Below are 26,088 nucleotides of genomic sequence, written 5' to 3'. Positions count from 1 at the left end.
TTGCCAAAAGACATAACTTATTAATAATAATAATTGTATTATTCCCCTACTACTACTACTACTACTTTTAATAGCGGGAGGATAGAAATTGTTTCTAGTACATATTAATACTTCTTACTACTCTTGGATCTACCGTTTTGTTTTGAAGAGTTTTGTAATCAATAACCCCCTTACTAATAAAACTTACATGCTCGTTGAACAGTGTTTTAAAGTGACGTTTAGTATGGAAATGTCATTTTAAAACAGTGTTCAACAACTGTGTAACTTTTTATTAGTAAGGGGGTAAGACAATAATCAATCGTAAGTGTGTGCTCCATTTACCTACAGGTTTGATTCACGAACCTATGCGCAACCGGTTGGACTCTGAAACGGCGGCAATATTACTCCTATTTTTAACTTCAGTTATTATTATAATAATAAATAAAAAATTTCATAATGACTATATTTTTATTTCTTCATTTATATTTATTTTTTTAGAAAATCATAATAATCATCCTCGGATGTGAGCCTTCAAAAATCCGCATCCACATCAGCGGATGTGAAAAAATTGGCATCCGCAACATCCCTGACCTAGACCAACCATCTCAAGAGACAGTAATAGATAATTTATACACATTGCTCTTTTATAATATTAACTCAAGATGAAAAATATTCTTTTCCAACACATGTAATAGATTTTACTAGTGAAACGACTCATTAAAGACCCAAATTACTGTGTACTGTGATTCATACTAACTAGGAACTTGTTCTCTCGTGTTTTTATCAAATATTTAATGAAAGGCAGTAGTTGGAATTATAATGCCTCTGCCATACATGTCACCAGCAGTTGAAGTGGTACATGGGCAAACTTAAAAGTTTGCTTGATTCAGGAGAGTGCTGCGGAATGTTCATTGTGTTTACCCTGGGATTAATAGACGAGGTATTCGTATGAAACGAATACCTTTACGAACTACCATTGCAGGCCATTTTAAAATTGCAGCAGCCATATTAAACCGCTTCCATGTTTTATTGAGGACAATCAACATACAAGCATGTGAGAGATTATCCAAGACAGAATATGCAAAACAGTTTGTCAGCATTCGTAGAACGACACAACTACAACCTAAACTCAATTCAGGGCAATAACAGCAGATATGGAAGAGTTTATACTTATATTACTCGAATTGTAGGATTTATGTAAACACCGCCGTTTGCCTCAATTAAAACGTTCACCCTTTGCAACTCGGTATTCTCTGTGCTCTCTCCGTCCGTATGGACATCAATAAACCGTGTTTAAATTCAAATAATTCCCTCTTTTATGAAAAAATACATTTTAAACCTAATTTTTTTTAGTTATTTTTTTTTTGTGGAGTTCACAACCATTCCCTTAGCAATGACACACAGACAAGACAACAACACAGCAAACTAGAATTTAAAATTAAAAATAATTAACTTGCCTATCAATTCCCCCTTAGGCAGTATGATTTTATCGAGTCATTTTAAAATTTAGATTTCAGAGGTGACTCTTAGCACCAGTAAAAACATTTAATAATAGCAAACTAGACTCAAAAACATTGTGCGGTCCACACAGCTTATGACCGCAGTCTATGGAGTAACACTATTTGGTCGCAATCCTCATCACCGAGGACCGAAGAAGAAAAGAGAGACTCAAAAACACGAGTGTCAAAATACCTGGACAATCTTATCTCAGAAGACAACAACAGTCAACAACACATTGTTATTTTATAATACAACTCAAGATGAAAGCACCTTTATGGTAGGTACTTATTTAATTTTTTTGACAACTAAACAAAACAACAAAAATGAGACATGTATAGGCTCCTTAAGAGCATTTCACGATTTGTAAGTACTAATTTAATTAGTCTATACAAATAAAGATAATTTTGATTTTGAACTGTAATAGCTTTACTAGCGAAACAACTCAATAAAAATCGAGACAACAACCCAAAATGTGAATGTTCAATCAACTCTCTGTGTAATTAATAATTTCTAATTCATCATCTGATAGCATTCTCTTCATAGATATTACAAAAACGAAACTTTACCAGACACTTCAATTACATAGGACAAAAGGTAAAAAACCTTGAAAAATTCCAATACGAAATTCACCAAAACTTATTGGTAAACTCAACGAAGAGCGCGAGATACATTTTAGTATCTGACTGAATTTAACCATGCATCAGCATTGGTTCATCTTTATTTTTGCAATTTTCCAATATATTGCTGAATCTTCATAGTTTTGTGGGACATCTGTAACAAACAAAGGTTTCGTTGAGTAAAATAGTAATTTTTATGTAATCAAATTGAAGAAAATAAGCCGGTAGTGTACAATCTTTAAATTTGGCGTATCACATTGTGTAGGTATATAATATTTCTACCTGGCAGCCTACTTGAATAATCTAGCACATTAAACACTTGTGATTTAACGCTTACCTTTCCACTGAAGATTTCAATAAAATTCTGTAAATTTTTTCCACCCATGATCTTTCCCCTTTCTGTCAAATTTTGTCGTGTGTGAGTGAATGAATGAACGATTCAAAAAAGAAAAATAAATAATCAATATTGTCTATGATTACTTCGAGCAGTCAACTTTAGCAATAGGAGAAGCCAAATTGTTAGTAAATACTAAGATGCTCTGGCTGGCAAAAAAATAAAAAAATAATTGTCTTCGCAACTAATCCCAACTAAAATAAATGTCCACTACATGCTAATCCAACATAAATTAACAATACGTCATGACTGTCCAGACTACAGATCGATGCTAGCGCCATCTGTGAAATGTTTTGCGTGTCATGTAAAGCCGGTCTCTAGCGCGTGTTTTGCCCTTAGGTTTTGCCCTACACAATCAACAAAAACATCTTAACCTCCAGACTACTTATAATTTTGTATAAACAACAATAACTAGGTACAACTTTATAACGTTGGACATTCTGAACTTAAGGTTCGGCCAAACCAATGCGATCACACGCGATCAGCCGGCGTGCAGCGATGGATATCAATGCATTTTAGTCTGGTCGCCATCGCTGCACGCCGGCTGATCGCGTTGGTTTGGCCGAACCTTTAAAGGGAATACAGGAAGAATCATAATCCCTACTATCTGTCTGTCTGTCGCTTTCACGTCTAAACCACTGAACCGATTTTATCTAGGATAGTTTTTATCCCGGTTTTTTAAACAAGGACATGCGCGATATAGTTAGAGACAAAATTTCACGCGGGCGAAGCCGCGGGCGGAAAGCTAGTCCTACTAATATAATAAATGCGAAAGTTTGGATGTCTGGATGTTTGTTACTCTTTCACGCAAAAACTACTGAACGGATTTTGATGAAACTTTACAGTATTATTGTTTGTAACCCAGAATAACATCGGCTATAATTTATGACGATCTTTTACAAACTAAATATCAGGCGGGTGAAGCCGCGGGCAAAATAAGTACAGAATAAGGGCTATATTTCACCGGGACACCATGGCGGCGCAACCAGTCGCCGCTACCAACAAAATGTATACAGCTTTGCGCAACCAAACGGACACCGGTGAGTAACTCTCTATAGAGCTATAAACATTTTGTTGGTAGCGGCGACTGGTTGCGCCGCCATGGTGTCCCGGTGAAATATAGCCCTAAAGGAAGGAAAGGACACCGAGTGTGTAACTGTCGTCTATAGAACAACGCTATTATGCAATATTTATTACGTAACTCAAGAAAGATTGCTGGCAAAATTAATTGCCAATTTTTTATAGCTTTTTCCAATTAATGTGGAGTCAGAAACAAAGTGGAAGTGGGTATTTTATAATAAAATATGATTATTTAAATATTTCCAATGTCAACATGTCTGTTTCACTGTTATTCGGCTGTGTGATTATTATTGAAAGTGAGTGTATAAATCTGTAATAATATTATAAAGCTGAAGAGTTTGTTTGTTTACTTGAACGCGCTAATCTCCGGAACTACTGGTCCGATTTGAAAAATTCTTTCAGTGTTACGAGTAGATAGCCCATTTATCGAGGAAGGCTATAGGCTACAGCAGTGGCGGCGTAGCATGGGTTGGCACCCGGGGCGATCACCCCCCCGTCCCCCCGTCATAAGTCCTAAGGCGCCCCCTGGTACCCCCAGGATTTTGGGGTTACCCACAATCGCCAAAATCAATTGGCAGTGTGCGGGGCACATAGCTCGCGGAGGTGATGACCGCTGGAGCAGAAAAGTTCTCGAGTGGCGACCACGAGCCGGAAGACGTAGTATGGGCAGGCCTCCCACTAGGTGGGCCGAAGATCTATCTGGTGGTGCCTGGATGCGGACGGCGCAGGACCGGTCTTTGTGGAAATCCTTGGGGAAGGCCTTTGTCCAGCAGTGGACGTCATTCGGCTGAAACGAACGAATATAAATTTACTAAAATAACAGTTTTTGACTGGCGATTGGCACTGTGGTCAACCTTTAATCCCTTAAAAACAATTTGCGTAAGTATTTGATATTTAACCTTTTTTATTTACAGTTCTCATCTCCCTCATTACTGCTGCTCCAGAAAAGGACACACTGATTATCCTTAAGGATCAAGTAGGTCGTAGATCGTTCGTGATATCGAAGAAGGCGTTACGGTCGATATGGCCAGGAATCAAGAAGGAGAAGAAACGCATCGATTTTAAAAATCTACCTTCGTTATTAAAAGAGATTTAAACTCGAGTTTTTTATCCTTTTATTTAAAGCCTGTTATTCTGTATGAACATTATTACTGCAAAGTTTCATCATAATCCGTTTAGTAGCTTTTATTACGTGAAAGAGGGACAAACATACCTAAGTACTCTCTCTCGAGAAGCGCCCAAAAGATAAGAAGACAAAGAAAAGTGGCGTTAAGTGCCCCATAAGGGTTACCTTGGTCAAATTGAATAAAAAAATATTTTTGAATTTGATTTTTGACTCGCGTTGATATTAGTAAGGATTCAACCTACTTACAAGCTTAGCTTAATCGAAGCTTACAAGTAAAACAGCAAGTAGTCTCGTGGTCAGCGTTGCCAGTTTTTTTTTCTGCCATGTCGGGACTTTGGTACTTTTTGAGTGAAAATAGCGGAATTCTTCCGTCAAAAGCGGGACATAGTAAAAAAATTTCAGACTTCACCATACCATTTATATGACCATGTTAACATGGGCTAGTGTCGGCTCATATACCCATTTACCTGACACCCTGTATATGTATAATCAAAGGTTTTCAAGTATTTATCTTTTTATTTGACTTAAAATTACGTTTACGTGACAATAGATAGCAAAAGTAGCCATAGAAAATGTATTTTAACAAAAAAATAATATTTTAAATTAAATTTACTCTATCGTTAAATTCGTCTTTTGAATAAAAAAAGAAAAAAAAAAATCGAAATTAAAAAAGTTTTATTTTTTTGAATAATATGGTGTTTCAAACAATAGTCTGGTGAAGTGAGTGTCTCTCTCCGAAAAGCGGGACCGAGCCTGTCCCGCGCGGGACATTTAAATTTCATTTAAAAATCGGGACGTCGTCCCGCCAAAATCGGGACGTCTGGCAACGCTGCTCGTGGTACACCACCAATTAGTGGGGGTTCGATTTAGTGGGGGTAAAAATTTCTGCTTGGTATGGTAAATTTTAAGCTACTACCATCTTACCTTAGTTTGCAGTTGGAGGTAACAGATAACTATCCAGTTCCTTGTAGTTGAGGATTCCTATTATAGATCGCTTCCATCTTCAGATGGTCATCACTTTGCATTAGGTGAGTGAGATACAGGTATGATTTTCCTTCCTGTGGTTTTGTAGTGTCTAGGTACTATTGAAAGAGGAGAGGTCTTGGGAGTTCAGAGTGGAATGAATTTAATGACAATCAAAACAACATAAAAACATATTTACAAAGTAAACTTAGCTTAGCTAGCCAATTAAAAAATACACATTTTGACCAATCTCGGTTGAGTCTTCCATCTCGCTCCAACCGTGCCTTCTTATCACGTTCACGCTGCGCGCGCAGTTGAGTCTTCCATCTCGCTCCCACGGTGCCTCCTTGTCACGCCGCGTGCGCGCGGAGTGGAACAATGCCGACGTTCGTTCATTTCGTTCGTCGCGTCGTTCGTTCTATTCGCAGATTCGCTTCGCATCGCTCGCACGGTACGGACGTGCGCTCCGCCTCGCCCGCCCGCTCGCATGCGCTGCGCTCCGAGTTCCTCGAGCTTATCGCCCTCGCTCTGCGAGTCCTGTTTCTGTGGTGTTTTGTCACAATTACGTGGCTTGCCCGCGGCTGCGCTTGGGATACCTAACGGTGATAACGAACAAGCGTAGTTAAACGCCTTTCTAAAGGCGGTTCGGTTCGATTGGGAGCGACCGACAGTGCCTTTTTCAAGGCGCTGAAATTTCCTGCCGCCGCCGGTATATTAGGCTGTGAACCTTGGCCTCCTGGAAGGCACGTTTGAGAGGGTGAGGCGTTCCTCCTCGCCCTTGAGACACTCGGTTTCACAGTCTTTTCACTGCCGGGCGTGACCCCCCTACCCCTCCCTACTTTCCATCCCTGAAGGAGCGTATCCCTGGTTGTTTTTGCGACCGGGGCCCTCCTGAAGGACTGCTAGGAGTAGGTACTCACCCTACGTCGCGGCGTTGCTACGTTGCGGCGTAGTTACATTGGTTAGGGCACACTTTTCCCACTCACCCCGCACGGTTTACACCGACTGTGCGGGACTTACACACCGCTATAACCACCGAGTTTCTTGCCGGCTCTTCTCGGTGGTTGCGACTTGCGAACCGGCGTAGATTCACGCGTCGCGAATACACCCTCCATGCCATGGACACGGAGGAACTATTAAAGTTCCTCCGGGCCACTCACCCGGAGGTCCTCTCCGGGTTTAAAGCCCACATACGGGCAAAGACCCTCGCAAGCTCCGTCTATGAGGAGCCTGCTTCCCCATCATGTCCCGAGGACGCCATGTGCGATCCTAACTCGGCCCCGCTACCAATCCCACTCACGAACGACCACTCTATTATCATAGAGCACCAATCCCATGCCCCCAGTAGGGACATGGATTGCGATTTTCCGGTCTCGGACGCCGACGACGATGGCTTCACCACCGTCAGTCGTTCGAAGAGGACCCGCAAATCCGCGGCCTCTCCCCCTCCTTCCCCCCCTGCGAAGGCACTGAAGGCCAACTCGGGCCTATCCCAGCCCTCGCAATCTTCCCAGCCCTCCGGCTCGCAGTCGAGCACCGGCCGGACTGCCAGAGTCCCCCCAGTCTTTGTCCAGGACAAGGCGTCCTGGAACAAAATTTCCGGCGCGCTCAAGGAGCGCCACATCAATTTCTCGCACGCTAAGTCGTGCAATGTAGGCATTAAGGTGTCCTTGTCCACCTCGGACGAGCACCGAGCCCTAACTCGCTTCCTTGATGAAAACCGTATCGGTTATCATACCTTCCCCCGCGAGGAGGAAAGGGAGCTGCGGGTTGTTATCCGTGGCCTTCCCAAGGAGCTAGACTCCGCCTCCATCTTGGCCGACCTCAAGGCACAAAACTTTCCCGTCAAACAGGTTCACCGTCTGTACAGGACTCGTACACGTGAACCATTTGACCTTGTCCAAGTAGTCTTGGACTATTCCAACGAAGCGAAATCGATTTTCAATTTGAAAACGGTTTGCTTCATCTCCGGGCTCAAAGTTGAGCCACCCCGAAAGCGCGGCGCTCCCGGCCAGTGCCACCGCTGTCAACATTACGGGCACGCTGCCCGTAATTGTCACGCCCGTCCTAGGTGCGTCAAGTGCCTAGGCGATCACGGCACAGCCGACTGTGTCCGTGACAAGGCCACAGCCACCGAACCACCGAGCTGCATACTGTGTGGTAGCCAGGGTCATCCTGCGAACTATCGCGGTTGTCCCCGGGCTCCACGCACTCAGCCGCGTGCCCCCATCCCCTCTGCCCCCAGGCAGATCAATGCTACTCGCAACTTTGCGGTAGCAAGTGAGGCTCCTAGCCTCCGCCCCAACAGGCCCAATGCTTGGGCTAGGCCTCTGGCCTACACCCAGGCTGCCAGCCTTACTCCCACACCCACCCAAAAAGCTGTGGCCCCACTCGCGCTCCAGCAGGCTCCTCAACCCCACCCAGCCCCTAAGGCTACGCCAAAGGCACCTACCCAACAGGCGCCTAACCCAAGTCCCCCTGCCCCTAAGGCACCAGCCCACAAAGTCCCGGCCCCTCAGGCCATGCCCCAGCCTTCACATTCACCTGCGGCTGACATTAAGTTGGTCAGAGACTTCTTTGGCCAAATTAATGTCGGCGAGATGTTTGTGATCGCCGCAAAACTGCGCGCGACTAATGGCGAAGGCAACATCATGGATAGGTTATCTATCCTCGCCGAACACGTAGACTTTTGCTACGCTATCTCCTCTTTCCACGCTCCGTAATGGCTAATCCCACCGCTAGGATCAAACCCCGGTCAATCACCTTAGCATTTTTCAACGCTAACGGTCTTAGACAGCAGAAGGACGAGGTTACTCAGTTCCTTACCGACCACCAGGTCGACATCTTTCTGGTTCAAGAAACCCTCCTAACACCCTCTATTCGCAATCCTAGGATAGCGAACTACAATATCATTAGACACGATAGGCCCACACGTGGCGGCGGCACGCTTATTTATTATAAGCGTTCTCTGCACTGTGCTTTAGTCGATCCCCCTTCTCTCTCTAACCTAGAAGTCTCACTCTGTCGGCTAGCCATGACTGGACACGAGCCCATCCTCATCGGCTCGGTTTACCTCTCCCCGAACAAGACTCCCTTAAGGAGCGACTTTCAGGCCCTCTTTGCTATGAATAGTGCAGTCATTCTTGGCGGCGACTTTAATAGCAAACACACTCATTGGGGTTGCGTAACATCCACTGCCAATGGCAACATGTTAAGCGAACTCTCTGAGGAACTCATCTTTGACATCTTAGTCCCTATGACGCCCACTCACTATCCTTACAATGTCGAGCATCGGCCCGACATTCTGGACATGGCAATTCTAAAGAATATAGGCCTCCGCCTACACTCTATAGAAACCATGCACGCGCTCACTTCTGACCATCGCCCGGTCGTACTACAACTAGGCTCTCCTGAGTCTACACCCACTATGAAGACAATTGTGGACTGGGACAAACTCAAGGTAAAACTTGGGAACTGTCAGAGCCCACAACTGTCCTCAATCCCCGACGATATAGTTTCGCCTCACGAAACTATTCACGCGATCGATGCGCTCACTAGTCACATCTCGGTCGCCATCGGCGACTCGTCTAGGCAAGTGCCTGCGATGGCTAACCACCGTCTCAGGTTGCCGGACGACGCGCGAGAACTATTGAGGGCAAAGAACGCAGCCACTCGCGATTATGACGCTTATCCAACCGAGGAAAACAGAGTCCGCCTACGTTCCCTACAGCGCGCTGTCAAGGCTCGTATCGCGGAACTCCGTAACAATCAGTGGGATGATCTACTTAAAGAAATCTCGCCATCTCACCAAGCCTATTGGAAGTTGACGAGAGCCTTTAAGTCTGACACCGTAGCGTCCACGCCACCGCTTTTACGTCCCGATCAAACGCTTGCGTTTGACGACGACGCCAAAGCCGAATGTCTAGCCGACAGTCTAGAAGCACAGTGCTCCCCCAGTACCCTCCCAGTAGACTCTGCCCACCTCCGCATGGTGGACAGTGAAGTCGAACGTAGAGCCGCCCTCCCTCCGACCACAACCCTAGACCCGACCAACGTCGACGAAGTGCGAACGATAATCAAAGGTTTCCGTCCCAACAAAGCCCCCGGCCCGGACCGTATCTCTAATAGAGTCTTACGCGCCCTGCCCGCCCCCCTAGTATACCTCTTGGTTGCTATTTTCAACGCGGCCATGTCTCACTGCATCTTTCCCGACGCGTGGAAAGAGGCAGAAGTCATTGGCATCCCGAAGCCCGGTAAGAAACTGGCTGACCCCACAAGCTACAGACCTATCAGTCTCTTAAAGACCATGGGTAAGTTATACGAACGTATAATTGTCTCTCGATTAAGAGATTATGTTTTTTCTAATAATCTCTTAATAAACGAACAGTTTGGCTTCCGCGCCTCACATTCCTGCGTACAACAGGTGCACCGCTTAACGGAGCACATACTTAGCGGCCTCACTGCTAAGCCACCCGTAGGGACAGGAGTGCTATTCTTCGACGTAGCGAAGGCATTCGATAAAGTCTGGCACAATGGCTTGATTTACAAGCTTTACGAACTCGGTGTGCCGGACAGTCTCGTGCACATCTTACGTGACTTTTTATCGAATCGCACCTTTCGTTACCGAGTAGATGGCTCCCTCTCCTCCCCTCGCCCCATAAGAGCCGGAGTCCCCCAGGGCTCCGTGCTCTCGCCCATCCTCTTTTCATTGTACGTCAATGACATCCCCAAATATCCGAATACGGATTTAGCCCTCTTTGCGGACGACACCGCACTCTACAAGTCCGGACGTAATCGCAATTACGTCATCTTGGCGCTCCAACGCGCAGTCACACAATTAGGCGAATGGTTCAGGAAGTGGCGTATCGAGGTAAATCCCGAAAAAAGTGCAGCAGTGTACTTTTCTAGGGCTTTGTCTGCGAAACGTCCTCCGGTTCGCACTCGTCCTAATGTCCCCACCCATCTCACCTTATTTGACCAAACTATTCCTTGGAAAAGTGAGGCCAAATACTTAGGTGTCACCCTCGACCAGAGATTAACGTTCGCTCCGCACCTCAGACGCGTCTTGAGCCGTGCAAACCACTACATCCACCGACTCTACCACCTAGTTGGAAGGAAAAGTAAATTGTCACTTAGAAATAAGTTGACAATTTACAAAACCTGCATCCGTCCAGTGTTGACTTACGCCAGTCCGGTGTTTGCTCACACTTCCTGCACAGACCTTAAGAAATTCCAGACCCTCCAAAACAAATTCTTACGCCGAGCCGCGGATGCCCCGTGGTTCGTGCGTAATACGAATCTCCATAGAGATTTCGAGATCCCATCGATTGATCACTTTATGAAAGAAGCCTCTCGCCGCTACTTTGATAAAGCGATCAACCACAAGAACCCTCTTATCGTTAGCGCCGCCACGTATACACCCCAGAAAGATGTCGCTGCCCAATACCGACGATCTAGGCATGTCCTAGACGACCCGGACGATCCTATTACCGAATTTCTGAACACAGACATCACTGCCTTAAGCACGCCAACTACTCCACAACACAGTAGCTCGTTACACCGTACTCGCCGGCGAGTACGAGGCCCTGCTTTCCATTTCGGACGGTACAGACATGTACCGGGCCGGTTCTCCCCTATCCGTCCCCCGGACACGGCCTGAGCCGAGGTCCGAGCCTACCGTGGCGCCCTCAGGCCGCGTCCGTAGTCCCCTCGATCGGGCCCACTAGAGTGAGCCCGCCGTAGGCTGGACTTTGGTCCAACACCGCGGTGGGCAACCCTCTAGTTGGGTTCGCCACTGATCGGGCGCCTTATGCGCTCGATACGGCCCGATCGCGAACGTCGGTCTGCGACCGACGCGGACGAGCCTGGGCTTCGCTTCGCGAAGCCCACACTCGGCCTCGTCGGCACGCGCACCGACGATCGCCAAACGGCTAGAGTACCTTCTGTACTCGCCACTCTGCCCGGTGAAGCTGGAAAAGCTCCTCAAGCTACCAGCGCGCGTCCCTTCAAAAAAAAAAAAAAAAAAAAAAAATCGTTCTATTCGACGGCGGGCAGCGGCGCAGAGTGGACGTGTCCACTGAAGAACAAACCAGCCGACGCGTCGTGTCCAGTGTCCACGTGGCTTCTTTCTGTTGATGTGATTTGTATTGCTGTTGGTTGCACCGAGAGACAACGCGTCGATTATCGTGATTCGCGAGTGTTTTACTGTGCTGCATCGATTGGAAATGAACGGCGTTTCTTGTGCATGACGCCATTTTGTTTGTGTGAAGTGGTTGTGTAAATCTTGTTTTTGTGTTTCGTGCTTCCGTGTAGTATTTGGAACAAAACAGCTCTTGTTTCTATCGAAGGCCTCTTGGCGCGGAGTGGAAGTGTGCATCGAAGGGCAAAGCGGCCAACGCGTCTTGTGTCCACGTGACTACATGCTAGTGATGTGATATGTTGTGAATTTGTGATGCTGTGTTGGTTACTTACTACACTGAGGGACAACGCGTCGAGTATCGTGATTTTTCAAGTCGAGTTTCTTGTGTATGACGCCATCTTGTTTGTGCTTAGTGATTGAACGTGAATCTTGTTTTTGTTTCGTGCTTCCGTGAAGTGTTTGAAACAGTTGTTGCCAATCTTGCCACCTTCCCGTTTCTATCGTAAGACTCATAGCGCGGAGTGGAAGTGTTCAGTTGTTCACCGAAGGGCAAAGCGGCCGACGCCGCGTCGTGGTGTAGCTGTTGATGCTGTGTTGCTTGCACCGAGAGACAACGCGTCGTGCATCGCCAGTGACTTGCTGTGCTGCGTCATCGATTGGAACGGCGTTTCTTGTGCATGACGCCATCTTGGAAGTGATGGCAACAAAACGGTTCTTCTCAGAGCCACTATTCTGTTTCTATCAAAAGGTTCTTCTCAGAGCCACCATCCTGTTTCTATGAAAGGGCTCTTCTCAGAGCCACCATGACGAAGGGCTCTTGTCAGAGCCACTATCCTGTTTCTATGAAAAGGCTCTTCTCAGAGCCACCATCCTGTTTCTATGAAAGGGCTCTTGTCAGAGCCACCATTCCGTTTCTGAAGAAGGGCTCTTGACAGAGCCACCATCCAGTTTCTGAAGAAGGGCTCTTGTCAGAGCCACCATCCAGTTTCTGAAGAAGGGCTCTTGTCAGAGCCACCATCCAGTTTCTATGAAAGGGCTCTTGTCAGAGCCACCATCCAGTTTCTATGAAAGGGCTCTTGTCAGAGCCACCATCCTGAATCTGAAGAATGGCTCTTGTCAGAGCCACCATCCTGTTTCTGACGAAGGGCTCTTGTCAGAGCCACCATCCTGTTTCTGACGAAGGGCTCTTGTCAGAGCCAGCATCCTGTTTCTGACGAATGGCTCTTGTCAGAGCCACCATTCAGTTTCTGACGAAGGGCTCTTGTCAGAGCCACCATCCTGTTTCTAAAGAAGGGCTCTTGTCAGAGCCACCATCCTGTTTCTGTAGAACGGCTCTTGTCAGAGCCATCATCCTGTTTCTATGAAAAGGCTCTTGTTAGAGCCACCATCCTGTTTCTGTGAAGGGCTCTTGTCAGAGCCACCATCCTGTTTCTATCAAAAGGCTCTTGGCGCAGAGTGGAAGCGTTCACCGAAGGGCAAAGTGGCCGACGCCGCGTCGTGGTGTAGCTGGTGATGCTGTGTTGCTTGCACCGAGAGACAACGCGTCGTGCATCGCCAGTGACTTGCTGTGCTGCGTCATCGATTGGAACGGCGTTTCTTGTGCCTGACGCCATCTTGGAAGTGATGGCAACAAAACGGTTCTTGTCAGAGCCACCATCCCGTTTCTGAAGAAGGGCTCTTGTCAGAGCCACCATCCTGTTTCTGTGAAAGGGCTCTTCTCAGAGCCACCATGACGAAGGGCTCTTGTCAGAGCCACCATCCAGTTTCTATGAAAGGGCTCTTGTCAGAGCCGCCATCCAGTTTCTGAAGAAGGGCTCTTGTCAGAGCCACCATCCAGTTTCTATGAAAAGGCTCTTGTCAGAGCCACCATCCTGTTTCTATCGAAAGGCTCTTGGCGCAGAGTGGAAGTGTTCACCGAAGGGCAAAGCGGCCGACGCCGCGTCGTGGTGTAGTTGTTGATGCTGTGTTGGTTGCACCGAGAGACAACGCGTCGTGCATCGCCAGTGACTTGCTGTGCTGCGTCATCGATTGGAACGGCGTTTCTTGTGCATGACGCCATCTTGGAAGTGATGGCAACAAAACGGTTCTTCTCAGAGCCACTATTCTGTTTCTATCAAAAGGTTCTTCTCAGAGCCACCATCCTGTTTCTATGAAAGGGCTCTTCTCAGAGCCACCATCCCGTTTCTATGAAAAGGCTCTTCTCAGAGCCACCATCCTGTTTCTATCAAAAGGCAGAGTGGAAGCGTTCACCGAAGGGCAAAGCGGCCGACGCCGCGTCGTGGTGTAGCTGTTGATGCTGTGTTGCTTGCACCGAGAGACAACGCGTCGTGCATCGCCAGTGACTTGCTGTGCTGCGTCATCGATTGGAACGGCGTTTCTTGTGAATGACGCCATATTGTTTGCGCTTCTGTGAAGTGATTGCAAAAAAATGGCTCTTCTCAGAGCCACCATCCTGTTTCTGACGAAGGGCTCTTATCAGAGCCACCATCCCGTTTCTGACGAAGGGCTCTTGTCAGAGCCACTATCCTTTTTTTTGTTTCTTTCGAAAGTACGATTTGTGGAAAAAAAGTTAAGTTTTCTCTGTTTCACACAATGGATACCACCTTTTTTTGCTAACCTATTATTACATCTAGTTTCCAATAAAAATATTTTATTGCAATTTATTTTTAACGAGACCCCAATTAGCTTGTCACATCGTTAACAGCTCAGTCGGACCTGAGAACTTGGCAGCTTACTACAAATGGAAAATAAAATAAAATTGCTGGGGACATGTTTTGTAAGTTTATTAAATCACTATCTCTTTGCCCACTGGTTCGCCCGCGTGTTTAGCATGTCACAGATCGTTAAAAATTATATTATAAAGATTTTGACGTTCATGTAAAGTTTCATCAAAATCCGTTTAGTAGTTTTTGCGTAAAACAAATCGATACAAACTTTCGCATTTATATTAGGACTATTTTAAACTCGAACCGGCACATGTAGCGTAGGACGTCCACCTACGAGCTACAGGTTGCAGGAAGGCGCTGGATGCAGGCCGATGTCAGACAAACAATCTAGAAATCATTGGGGGAGGCCTATGTTCAGCTGTGGACGACCACTGGCAGAAATGATGATGGACACTTTCGATCGCAGCTAAAATAAGGTTTTCGGAACTCGTGGTGTGTAATTCCGATCTAGTAGTAGGTACCTACCTACCTATTCCTATTTGTTTGTATAGCCTGACCAGGAACATAAAAACCCTCGCCATGTTGCGGAAAACTAATGGTACTAATTTCTTTTAATGGCAACAGTAACTGAAAACTTCATTGACATGTCACCTTGCATGTCAGTCTATTGCTGTCAAAGTGTAAACAAAGTTTATTTTAAATGTGCGCAATTGGTTTTATGAATTAAATTGCTAAAATATTTTTATAGTCGTGAAAGAAAAGTGGTTCACAATGTGTTAAAGTATTTGTCGAAGAGAAATACTAAGGGTTTGGACAATATTTTCATTGAATAATGTTTCCGACAAAGGTTGTCAAATTGACTGACATGTTTATCGTATAGTACAGTCCACTATGAAAATTAGCTGTGGTTTGTTTCAACTACCTATTTTAAATTTTTTTGTCACTTTCTAAGTGTTGAATTTTATGGGATTGGGAAAGAAGTACCGAGTTTGAAGCGTTCATGAGCAGACATTGCAGTTGAATATTCAAGTTCTGAATTTGATTATTGATGAATAATAAAATAAATTCTACTAGCTCGATTGATGGTTTCATTTAATTTACTTAAATCAGGTTACCTATAATAATATTTTTTCGTTAATTTATGAAAATATCAAATTAGCCCGTAATCCTGAATCCTGATACATAAAGTTAGCCTATTAATTTAACACAGGTACGACTGTACTCAGTGTTGCACTATCAAATGCAATTGACGCGCCTCTATGCCAGGGTTTTTATGTTCCTGGTCAGGCTATAGGCATCGTATGTAGGTCGGGTAGGTAGGTACCTACCTACTTAAATTCTGTGAGTGGGTAATTTAAATTATCTACTTTTAGATTCTGTTATCAAAATCTTTGGCAACAGCCAACAGTGATGTATCATCGTTTCAATTGGTAAGTGTTGTGCTTTTCCTACACTTAATAATAATTGCAATCAAAATACTTAAGTAAGTAGGTTTTCCTACACTAAAATAATTGCAATCAAAATACACTTAAGTACATAAGGTTAGTAAGTTATTCTGTAACTGCTGTAAGTACTAAGGTAAAAACGCAATTTATAGTAAGTAAATCACTCATCAATAAACTTGGGTTTGACCCAGACCGTCCCATTCGCATTTCGTTACGAATTAAAAAATGGGACCCGAATGCGAATGGGACCGTTTTTTAATTCGTGACGAAATACGAATGGGATGATCTGCGTCAAAGACACGCAGTTATATGTATTAAAAAAGTTAATTTTACTGTGCCTACTTACTTTTTATTACCTTATCTTTCTAGCTTGCCAGATTGTCATTTCCAACGGTGGAAACTGTAAGTAAAATACTTTTGACTTGTAAGTATAACGATTTATTACCAGGTTAATGGACTAAGGCTGAGTAAGGCACCACCTAAACCTAATTTTAACCGTAACTCTAACGAACCGGTGCTTTAGGCTGGGTTAATTGCCTTAACTTTAACAACGTTAACAATCTGTCAAATAGAAACTCCATACAAAATACACCGGTTATAGTTTTTAAAATAAGGTGGTGCAACTCAGCCTTATTTAGGTACTTGTCTATTGTTTAAGATTACTGATCAATATTTGTTTGAGAATAAGATTTTTCTGCAAAAAAGTTAGGTGGGTTACTTATTTAATCTCATGTTGTAATATGGACTGCAATTATAACTTTACGCTGAAGGTTAGCTTCATCTTCGTATTTTGAATGACTAAATAGGGTTCGCAGAAGCTATAGATTCAATAATACTGTCACAGAAACCGTACAACATGCCGAGTTCGAAGGAAATAGATCCAAAAAAGAGTTATGCCGACGAGAAATTTGAAAAGCTCCAAGAATACTACAGCTACATGAACGGACGGATCAAGGAGCCACATAACCCGGTAAGAAGAAAAAGAAAATTATAACTAAACTAACTAGTTATCTTATTTTATGACAAGTATCGCTGAAACGCCACATACTCAACGTGTCGAGGTGCTAAAAACACTCCTAGACCCCCCCATAAATGCTACAGCGACACGTTCATGATATCTGGAGGCTTCCCACAACCTTGAGAGCGCTTTCACATTTAGGCGATTTAGCAACGCGACAAACGCGCGACAGACGCACTGCCGAAAATTTCATACTATGTGACAGCTGATACCTCCCTTCACATTATAAAAACGCCGCTGCCGCGCTGCTGTCGGGCTACTAATGCCTTAATGTGAAAATTGTGAAAGCGCTCTAAAGCCTGGTTTCCACCAAAGCGGAGCGGAGACGCAGCGCAGAGGAGAGAAGATGAGTGAGCTGTGTGTAGCTGTCATCATCATCATTTCAGCCATAGGACGTCCACTTCTAAACGTCCAGCGCCTTCCTGCTACCTTTAAGAGGTCTTCGGTCCACTTTGTAGGCGTCCTCCACTCCAGAACCTTGCTGCCCCATCGTCCGTCAGTTCTGCATACTATGTGCCCTGCCTATTGCCACTTCAGCTGGATAATCTGTAGCTGTCAGCTTTCAGTCTATTGCTGTTTTTGGGTGCGCAGACTGCGCAGGCCGCCCGCTCCGCTCGCGTCCGGCCGACACATCTCTCCTCTCCGCTCCTCTTCGCCTTGATGGCCTTACCATTATGTAGGTCACCGATTCACCAAGTCTACACTAACGTCGTCTACCTACTTCATGGCCGCCATGTTCTTCCTTAACTGCCAACGATGTGGGCAAATCGATTGAATAGATCTGAGATGGACCTGGCTAATGCCATGATTTAAGTAGAACGATGTGACGTTAAGGCAGCCACGTGCGCAGTTAATTCGACCAGGTTGTATAGTTGTATTGTTGTTCAACAGACTGAGCGTAAGGAGATTCTAGAAAGTGCCGAGAAAAAACTCTTCGCGTTCATAGACGCGCACATTAAAGATTTGAAGCGACTCCTGTTTGCAACCGACATGGCTCTCATGTCCATGGTCTTGCTGAAGTTGAACAAGAAAATGGACACGTCTGAAGCGAAGATCCGGTCTACGCAGGCCAAGATACCGTTCGGGTTGTACACGAGTCCAGGTAAGTGTGAGAATTAGCACTTCAGTTCAGCAGACACCCGTACCCCTGACGAAACCCCTGGTGGTAAGGTGGGTCCTTTTAAAGAAGACCCACCATATAACCATAGGTACCGTAAGCTCAGGGTGGATCTGTGTTAAACTTTGAAAGAACCCTGTACCACCAGGGATGACCAGGGGTATCGTCAGGGGCTCAGGGCTACGGTGTGTGGGTCTAGTCAAATTAAGTGTAGCTCGCATAATGTATGATACTTTGACCTGGCCGCAGACCTGTGCTAGCCTTAAAACAAAGAGACTTCTGTATCTTATTCTTCTTGCTGCAGAGTTCAAATGCCTGGGGACGTCTTACTACATCGCATCAGCTCACAACCAGGAGGACGCCCAGATGATCCTTTCCAGTGAGAGGAAGCCGCACTGCTACACTTTCAGGGGTGAGTAAATGATTAAAATGTTTAATTTAATGGCCAAGGGCAATCAGCTTTTTTTTATGCAGTCCCCCGCGCACAGATACTTAGGAACAAAAGATTTAAAGTAAGTAAGAAGTCTATGAAGGGCACACAATTTCCAGAGATCGTCCGTTTCAGCCAAATGACGTCCACTGCTAGACAAAGGCCTCCTCCAAGGCTTTCCATAATGAATGGTCCTGCGCTGCCCGCATCCACCGATTTTAGCATGTCGGTCACTTCATTTGGTTCTCCTGCGGATCTCCTCATCCACACGCCCACAACAGTCCTCCATTGCATTTGAGCATCGCGTTTGATCTCGCTCCAAGTCTTGCCGATTTTCTTCCATATAAAATAGTAAGACACGGGTCTCAATGCGACGTTTTCAATGAGTTACATTATGTACTCACGGCTTGACCTTTCGGCTGCTAGGCTGCAGCCGTGGTCACAAGCAGACTGGCGGCTGCTATCTGAAGATGGCGATGCCGATTATCTTGACGATGGCGGTCAATATTTTTCAAAGATTTCCATAGTAAAAACCAATTGTGTTTTAAGCTTTCTCTGACTAACCAGGTGCGTTCTCCTTCATCGGTTTCTACCACCGGCACTCGGAGACCACGTACGTGGGGCCGCACGCCGAGCAGTTCCAGGCCAAGGACCCGTCCCAGGGCCTCTACTGCCACTCCGATGACAACTGGAGTGACGCACAGTGCATCTACAAGTGAGTGTCAATGATGTCTCATCATCATCATCATCATTTCAGACATAGGACGTCCACTGCTGAACATAGGCCTCCCCCAATGCACAAGAATACACGTAGTTCATGCACCATGAAAAATGGTGCACACTGAAAACCAGCGTCGTTTTCTTCCTCACCGGGGGCCACGGCATATGCTGAGTGGGGTCCCATTGCGATGGGCATCGCTGTGCGACGGGGTGGCACTGCTGAGTTTACTTTCTTTTCGCTTTTTTTTATTTACATCTTTTGTCTTATGTCCATGGCAATAAATGTTTCTTTCTTTCTTTCTTTCCAATGATTACCAATGGAAATTACTGGTGGCGGCCTGCATCCAGCGCCTTCCTTTATAGTCGTCGGTCCTTGTGAGTGGACGTCCCACGCTGCGTTTTCCGGTACGCGGCCTCCACCCCAGAAACCTTGCTGCCCCATCGGCCGTCAGTTCCGCGTACTATGTGCCCTTCCTGATTTAAAAAGCACTTTTACACGTCCCAGTATTAACCCTACCACTGCTTCAGGACAATAAATGGGCCAGTAAAATAAAATTTTAAAAATTCATAAAATTCATTTATTTTTGCAAATAGGCTTTAAAAAAGCGCTTTTACACGTCCCAATATTAACCCTACCACTGCTTCGGGACAATAAATGGGCCAGTGCTGAGAAGAAGCAGCGCAAGAAACTCAGTCACTATTGTCAGCCTCCTTTTCAAGGTTTTACAGTCTTTAAAATATACAAATTATAGTCATAAGTATTAATGCGAGCTAGGCAGTTAAACATTCCAAACATTTTTATCCTTTATATAATCATCAACTTTATAGTAGCCCTTTTTCATTAAGGTGCTTTTGATATGTGCTTTAAATTTATGAATGGGCAATTCTACAACAGTTTGTGGTAATTTATTGAAAAGTTTAATACATTTCCCCATAAATGAATTACCAATCTTGTGCAGTCTGAAATTTGGAACGGCAAGTTTATTTTTGTTTCTTGTATTGAACTTGTGTAAATCACTCTTTCTAGTAAATTGCTCTATATTTTTGCGAACATATAAAAGGTTTTCATAAATGAACTGTGAAGCTACTGTCAGTATATTAATCTCCTTAAAGAATTCTCTCAAGGAAAATCGGGGTCCAAGGTTATAAATGGCCCGCATTGCTCTCTTCTGCAGAACGAACACAGTTTCAATGTCCGCAGCTGAGCCCCACAACAATATGCCGTATGACATTATACTATGAAAATAGCTAAAATAAACTAGCCTTGCCGTTTCAATGTCAGTTAATTGCCTTATCTTTCTCACTGCAAAAGCAGCTGAACTGAGCCTTGCTGACAAGGTTTCAATATGAGGACCCCACTGAAGTTTAGAGTCTAAAGTGATTCCCAAGAATGTTGTGGAACTTATGCTATTTAATGGTTCATTCTTCACCATCAATTGTGTGGGAACCTGCCTCACATTAGGTAAGGTAAATTTAATGCACTTAGTTTTGTTTGCATTTAACAATAAGTTGTTAACAGTAAACCAATGCAAAACCTGTGAGAGTGTGTCATTTATATCATGAAGGTTTACTTTACCTCTATCAACTTTGAAAATGAGAGATGTGTCATCAGCAAATAACACAATATCACATAGATCTTTTACAAAGTAGGGAAGGTCATTAATATAAATAAGAAATAGCAAAGGTCCCAATATCGATCCCTGCGGCACACCCATGGTAAGAGGTGCTCCAGAAGACTCAGTTCCATTAATACAAACTTTTTGCTTTCTGCCTGTGAGATACGAGTTCAACAGATCAAATGCCTCATCCGAAACACCATAATAGTAATAGTAGTGCTGAGAAGAAGCAGCGCAAGAAACTCAGTCACATTTTTTTTTAGTTAGTAAAAGTTTTTTTTTATGAAACTAGCCTATGAAATTAATCCATAATTCTCCACAGGATCAATCCCCGCGAAGAATTCCCTGAATCAGTCGAATACGAACCGAAGGTGTCGTACATTTGCGGCCCATACCGCTACTTCATCCCGGCCACTACGGACGTTCGCTGCATATTCTCCATCTTCTCCATGAACTTCATCTTCCGATTCGGGTACGACGGCGTCACGTATAAGAACTCGGACTTGTCGTTCGTGAGTACCTACTACTACCTAACTACTAAAGTGTAGTACCTACTTACCTAATTTGAACGGGGTTTAACGCAGACCGTCCCAATGGTCATACTTTTTCCAAAATTACCAGTTGAACTAATGTTTCAAAAATGTTAGGCATTAACTTTATCTGTGTGACCATGCGAATGGGACCATTTTTTAATTCGCGACGAAACACGAATGGGATGGACTGCGTCAAACCCTTTGAGCGCGAATCGAGGTTATTCTAGGTATATCTGCTATTTGTAAATAGCAATGCGACTGCTAATACTGTATGGGAACCTGCACCACATTATTACGTACAATTATAGAAACCGGTTGATAAGATCTGTAATAAGTATGCAGGTTGTCGTGTGAACAACTCGCTGACCCGATGGCGTCTGAAACTCGTTTCGCACGATCCGTGAAAAAATTATAGATCAAACTAAAAACCCTAATAAGAGGTACTCTTGTTCAAACGTAAGTGACGTACGTACGTAAGTGGGTTTTGACGCAGAACGTCATTTTCGCAAAATGTCCTCGCGAATAATTTGGTCACTTTCTCAAAAAGTCACTTTTGCAAAGTCACTTTCGCAGAATGTCACTGTTACCAAAGGTAACTTTTGCAGAATGTCACTTTTGCAGAATGTAATCCCTAAATCTTGACGTACATTTTGTTTCCAGATGTACCAGAACGGCCAGGTGTTCTACACGGACGAGCCATGGGCCGGCATGTCTTGCTGGAACTGGGCTTGCAAGTGGCGCCACAACCAGAATATGCGCTCCAACGAATTCTTCGTACAATAAAATCTATACTAACATTATAAAGCTAGAGTTTGTTTGTTTGAATGCGCTAATCTCAGGAACTACTAGCCTAGATAGCCCATATATCGAGGAAGACTATAGGCTAAATATCATCACGCTAAGACCACCACACGCGGTTTTGACGCAGAACGTCATATTCGCAAAATGACATCGCGAATTAGGTCTCTTTCTCAAAAAGTTACTTAACCCTTAAGGTAAGTGCCCCCTACTTCGGTATATTAAGGCTCTTACGACTTTAACATTTTATTTAAAAATAACCAAGCATGATATCAGTATGAAAGCTTTTGTATGCTAAACTTTGGTCTTTTGACAGTAAGTTAATACATAATGTATAGTTATATAGTTTGAACTTTTTTTTATATTAATTGTTCTGCGGACCTCTTGTTTGGATCCTGTTTCGTGACAAAATTTTGCTCTGTTTCTAAGTTCGTGAACTCATGTCCCCTATTTCGGGATAAGGTTTTATGCATACAGTTAGGATATTTTAATAATGATTAAGGGTTTAATAAATTTAAAAACGATAATAAAAATTTACAATAAAATAATTATGTGAAATTGACGAAATTACTTACCTGAAATATTCATAAGAAATAATGTGTCTAGTATAATATTTTGATTTGTTAATTCTAACAATATGTAAAAATATTTATATAACCATTAGAAATATAGAGGGGACTTAAACCCCCCCCCCCCTCGTACCCATAAAATTTTGATTTGTTATTTCTAGCGATATGTGAAAATATTTATATAACCATTAGAAATGTGGGGGGACTTACCCCCCCCCCCCCTTCGTACCCATAAAATTTTGATTTGTAAACCCCCCCCTTTTCCCCATAATCCCACCCCTGGAGCTGTTTCAAGTGAGGGTAGCGCCCCCCCTGAAAATAACCCCAGATACGCCAATGACTCATAATAAAAGTAAGTAATTAATTAAAATCTTAGGTAGGTAAGTATTAAAAACTAAAAAATATGTCGATTTCTTTGATGGTGTGTGTCATAAAAGTACCTAACACCATACATTTATATATCACGAACTTGGAAAAAAGTAACAATAATACGGTTCCTTGTTTCGTGATACTGATTATTCCAAATTCCCCAGGTAAAATTCATGGATTACTGTCAAAATGTGTCAATTAACTATTATCTATCCCATATACAATACAAATAAACAAAGATAAATAAAACAAATGGAAATAAAACCAAAATTATGCTGGTACTACTTATGCTAATTTATCTTAAAATTGGTCATATATGTGAACTTCAAACTCGTGTCATTTAAATTCTTGTGGACGAAACATATACCGAATTTAGGTCACGAGAAACTTAAATAAATGCATTATTTGTTTCATAACGTACATTTAAATTATCATAAATAATTATTTAAAAACCAAGCATCAAAATGTTATCCATAATATCCTTGAATCGGTAGTGTCACGAAATAGGGGACACACGAAAAATAATATGTACGCTATTTCGTGAGTCAATTAATCGCAATTTTAAAGGAATTCTACGTTTTCATATAACTTTTTTCTAAGCCAAATCAATTGTCAAGGAACACATGAAACCACTATTACAAGTTTTATTTAAATGGACGTTCCTTCGCCTTTTTATAAGCTTAAGAAGTTGGAGCGCTAACCTTACGGTGAGAGCAACCTATGCAAGCCGCACGGCTGTTTTTGGCTCTCTGAGAGTTTGAAGCTTCGTATTACTCTCATTTTTGGCGCCACAATGCTGGTACTTGGTTTTTTAGATAGCTTAAATAATAGAGTTTTTGCAGTAATGAAGAATTTTTATAAATAATGTTCCATTTGCTTATTATTTGAGCTAGAAAAAAAACTTACGAACTTACGTACTATCACGAACTAGTAGCCGTTTACCTTACCTAGGCGCATTAAAAAAATCACACAATTAGGCGAATGGGGTCTTGAGTGACCCCAAACAAATATTGGGAAAGGAGTGTCAAAAAGAAATAAAATGAAATGTATTTTATGGTAATTAATAAAGTTCTTTAATATAATTAACTTTAAGGAACAAAAACATTACTGGAACATTATATCTATTAAAAAAATAGAAAAATATAACCCTTCTCTCAAAACTATTTTTTTGGCATGGCCGAGATCAACTTAAAAAATAATAACTAATCAGTCTCATCAGCGGAGTCTTCTGTTCTGCATCCGACACAGTAAACTCTCGAGTGCTGCTGACAAATAAATTTATGACATTTAAAGCATTTTGTTGGCAGTTTTTTGTCGTTCTTTCTAGGACATGATGAACAGCGCCCGCGCTTAGCTGTCGATTTTTGGACCGTCTCGTCCACATCATGACCTCTGATGGAAGTGCATCACGATCTCTTCCGAACTTTTCCTTTATTTTATCTATGTACAAATTGGTATTTGTGACCAAAAGTTCAATAACCACACTGTCAAAGAACAATTGAAAGCATTCAAGGGGAGATTTGGCGTTCTTTGCATACTCTTTGACTCCTGGTAAGTGAAGAATAATATTTTGTGCTCTTGTCCTTACTGCGTTAGATGGTGGTACTTTAGACCATTTCACTTTCGGGCCATTTCTGTGAGTATGTCGAGATAAAAAAAGTTACCTTCCGATGGTTCAGAGCTGTCTTGAATATCTTCGAACTCTTCAATTTCGCTTTCTGAATCATGAGCACTATCAATAGCAGCATCATTTACCGTTTCGTCTTCCGAATCCGAACCAGCTACATCTTGCTCTTCATCGGATACTTCTTCCAGCCATTGCAAATTTGTCTTTCGTTAGACATTTCAAATCGGTAAAAAACTGAAAAAAAAAAGGAAAAAGACTCAAAATAAACTCAAAATCACATAAAACAATTACGTAGTATATAAACACATACATACACACAAAAATAATTAACAATATACTCATATAAACTAAAAGAAAACATAATAGTTAAAACTTACCTCCTCCAAAAAATGTAACGTAACTGGTCGCATGGGGTCAGCCCTCTAGACAGCAGCAATACGTGCGCGCGCGTTGATATTTTGGACGCGACTAATTTGCGTACCCCGTGGGGAGTGAGGAAGCTAGAAAGAGCGCGAGCGCGCTCTAATCACTGTAAAACATTTTTTTTTAAATTTGGAGTCGCCTTGACCCCATGCGCCTAATTAAGGGTTAATCGCAGAATGATTTTGATTACTGTTAAAAAAATATTCGTCGTACGAATTGAACGAACGCTCGAACGACGAATATTTTTTAACAGTAAGTAAGTAATCAAATCATTCTACGAAAGTGATTTTTTGAGAAAGTGAGGGCCTTAAGGTCGGCCAAGATGGAGTCGGAGTCTAGCTCCTCGCTGAGGATGATCAGATAGGGATCTGATCATCCCCGGCGAGGAGCTAGACTGGGAGAATGGGTCGTTTCAGCTCGGAATGACAACTTCTCAAAATGACAACCGGGGCGCAAAATGTCCACTTCTCGAAATGACAACTTCTTAGCGAAGTTGACATTTTAAGAAGTTGTCATTTCGAGAAGTGGACATTTTGCGCCCCGGTTATCATTTTGAGAAGTTGTCATTCCGAGCTGAAACGAAAATGGGTTTTGTAAACTTTTGTGCTCTATGACATTACAGTGCTCATCTCTTTGTATACCTCATTCTACAGCTAGTGGACTGTGCTCCTCACCTGTGCAGCTTCTCGGCCAGGCGCTGCAGGCGCTCCAGGCGGCGGATCTCGTCAGTGTCATCAGTGAGCGGGGTGGTTGGTTGCCGGGCGGAGTCGGGATCGCTCTGCGCATCCTCAGGGCATGTAGGAGAGGCAGGCTCCTCGTAAACGGAACAGGCTTAAGTTAAGACTTTGCCTAATTTGGGCCTGGAATCCAGAGGAGGGAGGGAGGAATTTTAGGCGTTCCTCCGCGTCCATGGCATTAGTTGGACGCGTGAATTTACACCGGTTCGTAAGTTGCAACCA

General features: G+C 43.6%; 1 protein-coding gene and 1 long non-coding RNA gene across 2 annotated transcripts; both read left to right on the top strand.

Annotated features, from left to right (window-relative positions):
• The first annotated feature begins 3,697 nt into the window (after positions 1–3,697).
• Positions 3,698–4,672, top strand: LOC135086007 (uncharacterized). Its single transcript, XR_010260258.1, has 2 exons — positions 3,698–3,866; positions 4,485–4,672. It is a non-coding gene; the product is annotated as an uncharacterized LOC135086007 (long non-coding RNA).
• Positions 4,673–14,428: 9,756 nt separating this feature from the next.
• Positions 14,429–22,161, top strand: LOC135086000 (uncharacterized). Its single transcript, XM_063980781.1, has 9 exons — positions 14,429–14,574; positions 15,838–15,894; positions 16,279–16,311; positions 16,754–16,879; positions 17,819–18,029; positions 18,349–18,456; positions 19,042–19,189; positions 21,133–21,322; positions 22,004–22,161. The coding sequence occupies exons 1-9, from the start codon at positions 14,539–14,541 to the stop codon at positions 22,124–22,126; spliced, it is 1,032 nt and encodes a 343-aa protein (XP_063836851.1). The 5' UTR covers positions 14,429–14,538; the 3' UTR covers positions 22,127–22,161.
• Positions 22,162–26,088: the final 3,927 nt, after the last annotated feature.

This window comes from Ostrinia nubilalis, chromosome 30, assembly GCF_963855985.1.
Source record: "Ostrinia nubilalis chromosome 30, ilOstNubi1.1, whole genome shotgun sequence".
Taxonomy (NCBI): domain Eukaryota; kingdom Metazoa; phylum Arthropoda; class Insecta; order Lepidoptera; family Crambidae; genus Ostrinia; species Ostrinia nubilalis.
The sequence above is the reverse complement of the archived record's forward strand: the minus strand, read 5'-3'. Positions and strand labels throughout refer to the sequence as shown.

What these genes read in the sequence shown, in the direction of transcription:
- LOC135086000 (XM_063980781.1), top strand. Translation starts at nt 14,539, where the DNA reads ATGGAAAATAAAATAAAATTGCTGGGGACATGTTTT. An exon ending in CATTTCCAACGGTGGAAACT is followed by an intron (nt 16,312 to 16,753) that starts GTAAGTAAAATA and finishes ATACTGTCACAG; the next exon opens with AAACCGTACAACATGCCGAG. An exon ending in GCACTGCTACACTTTCAGGG is followed by an intron (nt 18,457 to 19,041) that starts GTGAGTAAATGA and finishes CTGACTAACCAG; the next exon opens with GTGCGTTCTCCTTCATCGGT.